Here is a 13,478-nt window from a genome sequence, read left to right on the forward strand (position 1 = left end):
TGTTATAGATTGTAATATACGTATTTCTAATATTATAACTATCATTATTGTATTAATACGTTCTTTAGAAAATACATAATCAAAATAATTTCTACAAATAAAAATATTGTATTTAACAAATATCGATATTAGTTTACTGTCCGCATACAAACGATTTAAGTGTTGCATTTTAAACATGCTAGTTACCTACAAAACGTTATAGAGCATTCTTTATTGTTCTCCATTCTTCCTGTAACAGCAAATGCAATCTATATTCTTAGTATCACAAAACACTTCGAATATCGATCAACTCCACTCGTTTAAGTAGCGGAATCGAAAGCAAACCCAAGTGTGGATTTACGAACATTTTTCACATCTCGTGTTATTCTTCTTTTCTCTTACATTTTGCTACATGAAACCAATGATCATTTGTTACAAACTTTGTTAAAAGTTCCCCAGAAGAAAAATGTTCTGAACATGTAACGAGAAGAAAAGTTCGAATAAATCGGAGTGGACTGGATTACCGGACAGGCATTTCTTAAGGTGTAAGAAGACATGAAAATCGCTTGAACCAAGGTTAGGACTATATGGTGAGTGGTCAAACATGTTCCAGTAGAATTGACTGCAGAAGGTCGATTGTCACCCGCCGTATAGCCTGCATTTTACTATTATATTATTTTCTGCTAATTTCTTCAGTAATTAATTATTTTTAAATTTCACCTCTACTTTTCAAGTATAAATTTTTCTCTTCACTTATTATTCCTTCGCTCTCCTACTTATTATCTTATTATTACCAACTTATCTGTCCCATAAGCTTTATTATCTGCCATTAAACTCTCTTTATCTTCAGCCTTGTTATTCTATCAGATGACTCTGTAGTCCAACATGGGGTCACCCATCTGAACATTCCACACTTAATTTTCTGTTTTTTTTAATTTCTTCGTTTTCTTCTCACTTCTTCTTCTCTCTATTTGATGAACTATTTAGCGATAGAACTTACTTTTTCAAAGTGCGATTATGTTTTCTCTGTTTTCTTGCGAGTGACTAGTTTTCAAGTTCCGCATTAAGATTGCCATTTTCCACATATAGAACCTGCCAATTTAACTAATTTGTGTGGAATTTGTTTGCAAGTTGGCCACCCTCTACTTTGGAACATGGCTGCAATGAGGCCTATCTCTGCAATCAATGTTAAATTTGATCTTGTATTGTTGGTCATATAATTGAGCATTCGGCTGTATATGTGATCTTTAATTTTAAAAATCTTTCAGAACAACTTTAATTGTTATTGCTATGATTCGGATGAACAATGAATCTAATGGAGAAAGGGGGAAAACTTGTCTATGGAAAGTGAGTTCTCCAAACTTACAGGAGATAAGTAAGTAATTGTTGCTTTTCGCGCCTATTACTACATATCAGTACTATTAAGTATTCCTATTCATATTCTGCATTGCAGGACATTTAGTTCAATAAAAATTAATTCAACTTCTCTTTCCGTCACGTGTTCAGAACCTTTTTCTTCTGGAAAACTTACAGGGATATTTATAACAAATGACCATTGGATTCATATAGCAAAACGTATTGTAAAAAAAGAAAACAAAATCTGAATAATGTTCATAAATCTACACTAGTGTCCACTTTTGGTTTTGCTACTTAAACGAGTGAAGCAGATCAATATTTAAACGAGTGGAGCACCGATCGATATTCCAAGTGTTCCATGACATTAAGGATCTTAATTGCATTTACTGTCACAAGAAGAGGGGGAAAAGTAAAGAATACTCTATAACGTTTTGTAAGTAAGTACTATTTTTAAACTACAACACTTAAATCGTAGTTTGTGGACGGTAAACTAAAATCAGTATATATTAAATGCAATATTTTTATTTTGTAAAAATAATTTTTGTTATGTATTTTCTATAAAGGACATATTAATACAGTGATCATAAATAGTTATAACATTAGAAATATGCATATTACAATCTATAATAATTTTTGCAGATAGTTTTCGTATATTAGTAATCTGCATAATTGGTCATTCTTCTAAGAGCTTAAAAAAGTAATTTGAGTTAATAGAAAGTTCTAGGTTTCAGTTCAGAGTGTTCTAGGATAGATGAATTAGCTATAAAATACAAGTATAAACCTTGAAGACTTTGAATGCAGATCTGAAAGCAGAACGACATAACAGAAAGTGATGCCTGAAAATATGTTTTAATTATGAAATGATTAAATTTGCGCTTAAGTCGCTACTGAAAGATTGTGGAGCTATGAGATTGTTGGAGCTATGAGATCGTTATATTCAATAATACATTAATTTGTTGGTTGGCTACTAGGAATTATCTTCCATGCGTCCGAGTTGTGGCGGTGCTACAGCGCCTACAGATTTTCTGTGAGATAATAACCTCTATGAAACTAGCGATATAATTGCATCACTTGAAAATATTGAGAGCTCTATATGATTTAAAGAAACAGAGATTTAAAATAAAAGTATGTTTTTTAAACTAACACTTAGTATTATACTAGCAATTGTATCGACATATTATGCAGTTAGTCTGTAGAATATGAAATAGATATTTTCAGATCCATATATAGTGCACATCCGATTTCTTCGAGCTATTTTCTACGAGAAATATTTTCTAGTTTCAATGTTTTCTCCTATTTCGTGATATCACATTTCTCTGGCTACTATCCTCTCCAGACATTGAACGTAACAGACAAGTGACTCGAATGGACGACTTGTAAATTTTTAACTCGTTATATCTCCGACGATAATTCACTTTTGGCTCGAAAGCTAACTGAGAATTTTTATCTTCATCTTTCAGTTAGTACAAACTTTATAAATAATTAAATAAATACTTATTATTTTGATTTTCATATTCTCAATTTCATTCCTTTGCTATGATCATGTAACACACGTAAGACAATTAGAAACAAAAATGTTTTCAATCAGAACTCTAATATCAGCAAATTTTACATTCACGCAAAATGGAGAGATTAGTTTTAACATTTGCTTTCCATTACCTGTTAAATTACCAACAACTGATCCGAGGAAACAGAAGGCGCAGAGAATGGGTGAATAGACTGCCACAGCCAAATAAAGGAGGACAGAAGTGATGAGGTTGTGTTGAGCAAATATTTGTCCCATAGATAGAATAAGTCCTATACACACCTGGAGAATAAAAAATATTTAAAACTTAAATTATTATTTAGTTGTAGAAGATGCAGAATTTTTGTTGATGTAAAAAGTACTGATAATTGACTTGTACAATAATACCAAAAATCTTTAAAATTGTTCTTAGAACTGGTAAATGTTATATTTTATTTGAAAGGATTGCTTATTTTATTAATTGTTTGTTCATTATTTAAATTGTCTTCTAATTGTAATACCATTATAAAAATTTTGTAACAAAAAAGTTTTACGAATGTTTAAAAAACTCAATTACTTGCAGGAAAATAGTCTTATTGTTGATCGAACTTTTTACTTTGTTTCTTCTTAAGTTCAGAGAATGTATTTCGTAATTTACACAGTTCTCATCTGAAATGCACACACGTAATCCTAAATATTCTTTTGCTAATAACTTCTGTAGCTATGGATCAATTCCAGCGCAAATGTCTTTATCGTAGGAAGAACATAATCAGTTCATTCGAATTATTTCTAAAAGAACACGTAGTGAGTTAATGAGTATTGCCACTGACTATTGTAATTGATATTAGCTTAAGTTTAGAGTTACCCCTCTAGTATCTTAATATCATACCTTAACATCACATAAGAACCCCAAATTATTATTTCTTAACTCATTTCTCCTGTAAATTTTCCTAATTTTTATAAAAAACGGAGGGGCAACTCTAAACTTAACCCTTGATATTTATAGGGCTCAACTTGAAGTTAAGTTCATTTGAGAATAGCATATGCTGATGACTTCAACGTTTCAAAGATGTTGACTCTCCATGTTAATGTTTGTCTCAACTTCTTGCAATCTGCAGTCAACCAGGCAGTTCTCATGCAAATAACATGAGAACTCCGTTCTATTAATACTCTGCTCTATTAATACTCTGCTTTTTCATCTTACCCCAGATTCCGCTATAAAATTTCTAGGTATAATTATGAATAGACTTTTCTAAATGGGGATCTAATATCAAATGTATACGTATGAAATTAAATACATACGATGGACTTTATAACGTTTATTTAATATGATGCTACATTTAACACATATTTTTCTACATAACCATGTAGGATTCTCGTGCTACGTCAATGTAAACTCACTATGACTGCTTTATTAATACATGTTAAAAAGGAGTTATACTTGTAATACATCGCTAAACTTCTTATTACTTCCTGTTCTTCATAAAATAGTGAATCGTTTAGGAAATGAATAATACAATTATTGATTTGTTGGTGCTTAATGTCTGTTTGTAGCTTACTGGTTATATCAAAGAACATCTATTGTTTGAAAGGGGTTTGGAACCTTTATTCGTGTTTATATTTAAAGCACGCGCCGCACCGAAAATAGAACCTGTATCACGAAGAAATAGTTGCTGCAAGTTGTCTCATATGAATTCATGGCGATTCTTTTTTTTTTTTTTTTTTCTCGCTATTTCCCCATCAGGCTTATGGTCTTACGAATAACATATCTCTAGAATCACATTATAATTTAGTGCCAAATCTATTCAGTCATCAATGTTTTGAAACATTTATCTGTTAAGCTTTTGACCTTCACTAATTTCAATCAAATTTGCCAGATCATGTATTACCTTCGTACCAAATTATTACCATTTGATTCAAATCCGAGCTCAAGTTACAAATAATTGTTCAAAGATGGGAAGATGACATAATTCAAGAATCATCAGCAGTTACTAGTACGTTGCATGGAAGGAATAACATAATTTTCATGCAAAAATTTTATTTTTTGCTCAAAAGTATACAAAAACAAGAAATAAATATAACTGAAAGAACAGTTCGACATTGTTACAAGGGATAGATGACTAAACAGGAAAGTTAGAAATATATTATGATATAAAAATGATGAGAGAATAGAAACGACTCAACATTCATGTTAAAATTTATTTTTAATCTGTATACACTATTCTTTTTATATTTCCCACTTTTAAGAATTGTGTTAATTCATAATATTATTTGAATTTCACCCTATGAGGAACATCTCAATCTTTGTAGGTAGGTAAATTTCAAAATTCACTACTTTTAAATTTTTGAGTTAATGACACACTTCATAAGCAGATAAGCATAGGCAAATTCTACTTAACTCCCTTTCAAAAGTTTTTGTAACACTAATAGTTACAGTAGCCACGTTCATAACATTTTAATCGGTGAAGTTCAATACAGTAAAATACCAGTATAGCGAAATTTTGGAAACCTCTGAAATTATTGTTATGGTGAAATTAATGTTATGAAGCTTAATATTTATCAGATGAGTGTAAAAATAAAATATCTATCCATATGTAGATAGATGAAACATGATGTACGATAAGTGCAAGGGGTATTTCTGTTTTTTTTACTATACGAAATTTTTATATTGTACGCAATGCTCTAGACTTTTATTGTAGGAAAAAGATATATAATTTTCTTTCTTTGACTTCTACTTAGCCAATAGTGTTACTTCTTACGTTGAAAGATTCACAAAGCTGATTTAATGAAATAACGCTTATTGGTTATTTTTAAATTACTATCCTGCTCGATCAATTGCTTATATGTATGAAAAATGGCTACCATATCATCTTAATAAATAAATAATTTAATAGCAAAAATATTTGTGTTTAAAATGGACAGATTCCAATTACATTTTGAATAATAATAATAATAATAATAATAATAATAATAATAATAATAATAATAATAATAATAATAATAAAGTAAAACGTAGACAAAAGAGATCAAATTTGCAGTAGTTCTACTGAAACTTCGAAATTTGGTAACATGAAATATTTTAACACATTATAAATATGGGAAATGAAAGAGACCTACAAACAATTTCGCAATTCTGAACATCTTAATATTTTGGAGCTCGTTACAACAAGATTTTAATGTAATAGTTTGAATCAATACAGATAATTATTACATTTACTTCTGCACATTTCACCAACAGATGAAATTTAATTTCGTCCCTGATAATCATCAAGTAAAAGCAGGCTGATTTTGGAGGTGAGAAATAACAATACTGATAAAATTTCAGAATCACTAAATAAATAGCAGCCCTTTTGAAGAAAGTGCAAATACGTTCATCCAAATTAAATGTCTAGTAATTCTCTTAAGAAGAGCACATTCTAAACTCAATCTCACTTTTGGAAAGTAGCAAAACAGAAGGGATGTTCAACGTGATCATACAGTGTGATGTTGCCTCCAATAGTTGCTACACTTGCAGAACTAGTATGATTTAAAGAAGAGAAAATAAAGGAACGGAACAGTGGTAATTCACTCAATAATTATGTCAACGCAATTTATCCGTTTTCTTTCTTATATTACGCTGTTTCAAGGATTGTTGTTTCTGTTTGCTGTCAATCAACAAAATCGCGCCACAAAATTTACTGAATTCCCCTCACACGTTAATGAACAGGATTGTAATTCTGCCGAACGACAGTGGCAATAATTGATTTGAGTTGTTGTTGCCAAACTTACACTATTACAATACATTTCACCGAGAAAATCAGTTTATCATTTTCTTATTCTTATTTTAACATACATTCTTGTTTTTATCGTTCATCTATTGCAAGTACCAGTATATTATTTGAGGTTTATATTATTAGTTGATTGTCGATAAATCTGAATTATGTAATATCATGTAAGTACTTGCAACCTTTGTAATACGAAATTATTTTACTTGCGTATTGCTTCCCTTCTTACTGTCAACTGTAATTACAGTTGCAACTACTTATATTATAATTTAGAACTACATAAACCATAAAGTTATATACGTAAATTTACTTTTATAAATAACTACACAACGTGATTTGTGCTGTCAATCTTCCACTTCTTTTGTAAATAGAATCAACAACCACATTTTAAAGAAATTATATATTATATTCACATGTATAACTATGTTTTTTTTTAATGTTTTTAACAGAAAAGAGCAGCATTTTCTACTAGCTATATTGCTGACATATTTACATACTTCTGTTTGAGTATAATCTAAAGCTGAGATAGAGTTTAGCATAAAACTTAAGTGAACTATATTTTCACTTACTTACCCTTTGCCATTCGATTCCTCCCTGAACCTCGTCAGGGATGGCAGTAGTCATATTTCCAGTGTCATGCATGGAAGTGGTAGCATTAGTCATGGGCACAGTCTTAAAAGGAACGACGCAAATAAAGAATAACAATTGAACGACGTTGAACGGAATGACAAGAAACGGAATCTTTACTCTGTCCAACAGATTTGCGAAAGCAACGGTCAGGTACACACTAGAAAAAAAATGAGAGAAATGATTTTATAATTATTTCTTAAAAAGATTATTTAAAAATAATGATATTAGTTAATATGACAACAAAGCTTTGCACTATGGTACTATATGACAGATAGTAAAATATGTAAATACAGATGGTGATCAGAAAAATTGAAACACCTGTAGTTGGCAACACGTCAGATGTATGGGTTGGCAGTGGCGTCGTGGCGCCCGCAGCGCCGGAGGTGGTGTGTTAGGTCGGTCTCCATACTACGTCAGGCGCAGTGGAATAGCAGTGTCCGGTGGCTGCAGCAAACGGAGGTAGTGTAAAATGGGAGACCTCTCAGATTTTCAAAGAGGGCAAATTGTTGGTGCGAGGTTATGTGGAGTGAGTGTGACGGCAGTGGCTACTGTGTTAGGTGTGTCGCGTGAGACAGTGTCGAAGGTGATGACGGCCTACACAACACACGGGAAAACCACATCGGGGAAGCGGAACAGTGGGCGGTAGAAAATCATGAGTGACAGGTCACGTCGGGTATTAAAGCGCATTGTCACCCAGAACCGTCGTGCCACTGCGGAGCAAGTGACGGAGGAACTCAATCAGCACCTCCCCCACCCTGTTTCGACAATCACACTTCCGCCGCGAATTACATGACATGAACTTACGGGGTCGTGTTGCACGGGCCAAACCGCTCATCAGGGACCATAACGCTTTCGCACGCCGCAAATGGTGCCGCGACCATGCAATTTGGACCGTTGAGGACTGGAAACGTGTGATATAGTCGGATGAGTCATCCTTCTTCCTATTCCCAACCACGGGCCGTGTTTATGTGTGGAGAACGCCCAAAGAAGCTTATGATCTGCAGTGTCTCCGCCCAACTGTGAAACATGGCGGCGGCTCGGTGATGCTGTAGGCTGTCATATCATGGTTTTCATTGGGTCCTGTGATCACACTTAGCGGACGAATCACTGCCAACGATTATGTCGCAATTTTAGGAGACCACTTGCATCCTTTGGTCCGGATGTTGTTCCCGGACAATGTCGCCATCTTCCAGGATGATAATGCACCCATTCACACAGCTGGCGTTGTTGCAGCGTGGTTTGAAGAACATCGGGATGAAGTTCAACACCTCCCCTAGCCCGCCCAATCCCCAGATCTCAACATAATTGAACATCTGTTGTCCGTCTTGCAAACACGACTCCGGGGACGATTTCCACCTCCATCCTCTCTCACAGAACTGGCCGATGCTCTGCACGAGGAATGGTGTAAAATTCCACTTGCTACCATTCACGACCTCTATGCCTCCATCCCACGTCGCATCAAGGCTGTTCTGAAGGCGAAAGGTGGCCCGACACCATATTAATCTGGTAAGTTGCAATTTCGTTCAGGTGTTTCCATTTTTCTGATCACCATCTGTATATTTTCTATTTATTTATCCTATCGGATTTTCAATTGCTGTTTAAGGCAGTTAAAGCTAAGTGGTTCATTTTGTTCTTCATTCTTCTATTCACTTAATTATTATCAATTATTTACCCTTTTAATACAAGCTTTTTGATAGTTTGTAGTCAATAAGTCTGATTGTTGTGTGAGTTGGAAAAGAAACTGCTGCAAAGATTCTATTAAAAATAGAATTTGCTCAGGAAAATTCAATGCTCTAAGTACATTGTTTCAAAAAGAAGAGACAAAGAATTGAAAACAAAAAGTCTCTAGAACATATTTCATAGAAGTACTCTAGTTCTGAAATATTATAGTGAAACTCATGTGAATAAATAAATATTTTTGCAATTGTTCGTATCACAAAATTATGATAGTTTTTAGATAACAGCACTAGTATTAACAAACAAGTTTTAATATTATCCTATGTTTATGATACGTATTATTTTACAACTTGTAAGAAATATTTGTAGAACTTCGAACTTTCGAGCAACTCTATTGAATGTTTGTTATAAATAAAGAAATAAATACATAAATATATTCAGTCTATTTCTCACTTTTTCTATTTTATTTACTTTAGACAAATGAGTGCGAAGTGCAATACGAGATTATAAATTTAGACATAACCTCGAAAGGAAAATTATTTAAAGAAATATTGAAAATATTGAAATATTTAAAGCATACATTTGAAGTGCATTTTTTTTTTTTTACTTAAATTGGAATATAAGTTGAACTATACATTGAAAATTTTAATGCTTAATTTCCTTAAAATTAATTTAAGTGAAAATTATAAAATTTTCCTGAGTGATAAATGTTTTAAAGTAGTTGTAGCCCTACAAGTACATCAGTCAGTTATTATTATTATTATTATTATTAAGCAAGTTAGCTTTTTTTTTTTTTTTCAAATTGATACTGGAAAGGAATTTTCCTCAAAGTACATAAATTTATGGTCATTTTGCTATCATTTCGATAGTGTTTATCAGTTTGGATTTTTGTAAGTACTCTTGGTGACAAAACTTAACATTGCAGTTGTAGCATGCATCCTTTCATAATAAAGTGTACAGGGTTTGTCCGGAAAGTAATAGGACTAAGTCGATTTTAAAAAAAAATTATTGAGCCAATCGTTACAATTCTTTAAAAATTTTCAAAATAGGCTCCTTCTGCGTCGATGCAGCGCTGCCACCGCGATTTCCAAGCATTGAAGGCGTCACGGAAGTCATTCTCCGGAATAGCCTTAAGAGCCGCGGTGCAAGCTGCTTGGATCCCCTCTGTCGTCTCAAAATACTTGCCTTTCATCGGGCGTTTCAGGCGAGGAAACAAAAAGAAGTCCGGGGGGCCACATCTGGGCTTTAGGGCGGCTGCGGAAGCGTTGGGATGCCGGCCTTGGTCAGGTAGCTGTTCACAAGAAAGGCGGTGTGAGCCGGGGCGTTGTCGCGGTGCAGCTTCCAGCCGGCTCCGATGTCTGGTCGGACACGATTGACCCTTCGTTTGAGTGTCTTGAGCACTTCCACGTAAAACTTGGCGTTGACAGTTTGTCCAGGAGGAACAAATTCATGGTGGACGATGCCTTTGATGTCAAAAAAGACAATGAGCATCGTTTTCACTTTGGATTTGCTCATTCTTCCCTTTTTGGGCGAGGAGACACCGGCGTGTGCCACTCGGAAGATTGCCTCTTTGTCTCGGGATCATACTCAAAGATCCCTGATTCGTCACCTGTGATTACGTTATTCAAAAATTGGGGGTCACTTTCACACATGTTCAAATTTTCTTGGCACAATTCAACTCGCCGCAATTTCTGGTCGTCAGTGAGCACTTTTGGGACAATCTTCGCGCACACCTTGCGCATGTTCAAATGCTCCGTCACAATTTCTTGAACCACGGTTTTTGGTAAATTTAACATTTGGGCAATTAAACGAATACTTAGTCGACGGACTGAGTTCAAAACTTCGCGCACACGAGTCACATTGTTTGTGTTTGTCGAAGTCGAAGGTCTTCCAGCACGGTCTTCATCGGGGACCTCTTCCCGGCCCTCCGAAAAGGCCTTGTGCCACCGAAGCACACCACTTCTTGCTAAAGCATCATCTGGGTAAGCCTGCTTGATCATATCAAACGTCTCTGTCGCAGATTTACCGAGTTTAACACAGAATTTAATCGCGTACCTCTGCTCTAACGAACGCTGCATTTTCGGCTTGCACCAGTCACAGAAACACGTCGCGCGAAAAAGCCTGTCCTGACTCTCCGTGTGCTCGGAAACAACTGACCAGCCGCTCGTTCGTTAGCTAGGAACGCCCTCTACCGGATCTAGTCGGTGCGCGCACGCTCCGAAGTATAGTCATGGCGGAATAAAATCAGTCCTATTACTTCCCGGACAAACCCTGTATAAGCAAGATTCGAATTCTTCTATCTCAGAACATATTTGAAAATTTTACAAGAACATATTCACAGAGAATAATCAGTACAACTACTTGCAAAAAGAAAAAAAAAAGTCGGAAATACATTTGTCTTTTATTAACAATTGTTTACGTATATTATATTAGTTCGGGTAGGAAAGAAGAAAAACAGAAAAAAGTAGAATATTTATTCGAAACATTATAAGAAATATATTTGAAAGTACCGTGAAAATTTTCTACAAATCTCTTCAATACCACGGAGCATAATGGACTTATATCTATTTTAATAAAAAAATATCTTAGTCTGTGTGTAACGCTAATTCCTGATAGTATTCAGTCAAGTTAATGGGTGTCACTACATGTGCTACCTGAATATCTAATGCCAATGGATGTAGTTAGCGTGCAAGCAATTTGCCGATTTAAAACTATTAGGACGATTTTATTTCAACTTAAAATGTGTATTTTTTTTTTTCAATTTTAGTAATTTTCAGCGTGATTCCAGTATTATGTGTGAACTGGACAAGGTATTTGAATTAGGAAGTTACGAACTTCGGCCTACTAATGACAGTGATATTCTGACCTCACATCACACTGCAGAACCATCAATAAGTAATAGAATAAAAGGAAGATACATAGCTTCGTGACATATGTATTCCACATATAGGAGGATGTTGAAATATATATTTTCTAAGTTATGGTACTGACACTCTTCATCACATAAACGATATATGTTTCAGTTCGTAATATTTGTTACTATCTTAATGAAATATAATACGGCTTATAATTAATCCGTTAAAAAATTAACGGTTATATTTAATGAGTTAAAATATTAGTTATTTTTTTAAATTTCATCAATTAAATTTTCCATGAATTAACTTTTAAATGATAATCGTTTAGAACAATTGTAACGATTTAAAAAAAAAAATTGTTATTATTTCTCGAAAACCGTATGAAATGGGTAACCTTCAAGAACTCTTTTGTGCACATAAATATATTCTAATTTTTTTCCCGTACAACTAACATATATATATATATAACAATAAAAAATATGTTTTATTACTTTTCACAATTTGGTAACTTTTTAATTTTATTTGTATTAACTAATAATGTTGTTTGAAAATAGTAACTATCAACAATAATCAATTAATTTTCTCATGGTTTTAATTTTATTCATTAACGTTTACAATTCAAAACAATTTTCATTGCATAATAATGAAAATTGACATATTTATTTTAAATTGTAATCGATTAATTTTCAACTTTATTTCAATTTTAACTTTTACTTTTTTATTACTTTCTCTTAATTTAACCAATTACTTTTCTTTAATTTTAAACTTTAATGTACTAATTTTTTAAAATTAATTTTTCTAACCATGAATATAATAAATTAACAAATTTTTCAATGGTAATATGTTCTCACAAAAATCAATGAAGTTATTATGTCTTGATGGTTTGCAGCGTCATTTGAGCTCTTAATATTTCAAATGTAGCAATAGCTTTTTTTTATTTTTTCATTTAGTTCTAATCTGTAATATGGTAACATCTGACATAAGTGTTACTTATATAAGTGAACAATTTATTTTCATCAATGATGCTTAACCCACAACAGTATGTATTAAGAAAAGAAATATTTTTACCTTGAACCCTAGACATGAAAATAAGAACAAACTGTTTCAGGGTTTCTATTGTTCCTTCTTCTCGATGAATACGAAGGACAGTCAGAAAGTTCCGGGAATTTCGTTGTAACTATTTATTCCCACAATATGAGTACACATTCGGTTAATCACCTTCAAAATAGGCTCCTTGAGAACACACACATACTTTGTTTCACCGCTCCTACCGTTTCTGGAAACAACGCTGAAAGTCCTGTTTTGGTATGTTCCGAAGTTGCAGCTGTCCTGCTGGCTTCAATATATCTTCCCCAAGATCAAAAAGGGCCTCAAAGGTAACCATTTTGCTACCGTAGAAGACATTCAAATCAATGTCACGGCTGAACTGCGGAACATATCAAATCAGGACTTAATAAGTAGTTACAACGAAATTCCCGGAACTTTCTGACTGTTCTCAAGGAACCTATTTTAAAGGCGATTAAGTGAATGTTTGCCTATAGTGTGGTAATAAATAGTTACAACGAAATTCCCGAAACTTCCTGACTGTTCTCAAGGAACCTATTTTAAAGGCGATTAAGTGAATGTATGTCTATAGTGTGGTAATAAATAGTTACAACGAAATTCCCGGAACTTTCTGACTATTCTCAAGGAACCTATTTTAAAGGCGAATAA

At 33.5% G+C, this 13,478-nt stretch overlaps 1 protein-coding gene across 2 annotated transcripts in view; it reads right to left on the bottom strand.

Annotated features, from left to right (window-relative positions):
- LOC145683964 (urea transporter 1-like) overlaps positions 1-13,478 on the bottom strand; it is a 128,636-nt gene that overhangs the window by 13,793 nt on the left and 101,365 nt on the right. For both annotated transcript variants that reach the window (XM_081755690.1, XM_081755691.1), the window contains 2 exons: positions 7,177-7,390; positions 2,995-3,142 (listed from right to left, as the gene is read on the bottom strand). In XM_081755690.1, coding sequence (XP_081611816.1) covers positions 2,995-3,142; positions 7,177-7,390 — 362 coding nt within the window. The remainder of the gene's footprint in view (positions 1-2,994; positions 3,143-7,176; positions 7,391-13,478) is intronic.

This window comes from Thermobia domestica, chromosome 4 (assembly GCF_964235325.1).
Source record: "Thermobia domestica chromosome 4, izTheDome1.hap1.1, whole genome shotgun sequence".
Taxonomy (NCBI): domain Eukaryota; kingdom Metazoa; phylum Arthropoda; class Insecta; order Zygentoma; family Lepismatidae; genus Thermobia; species Thermobia domestica.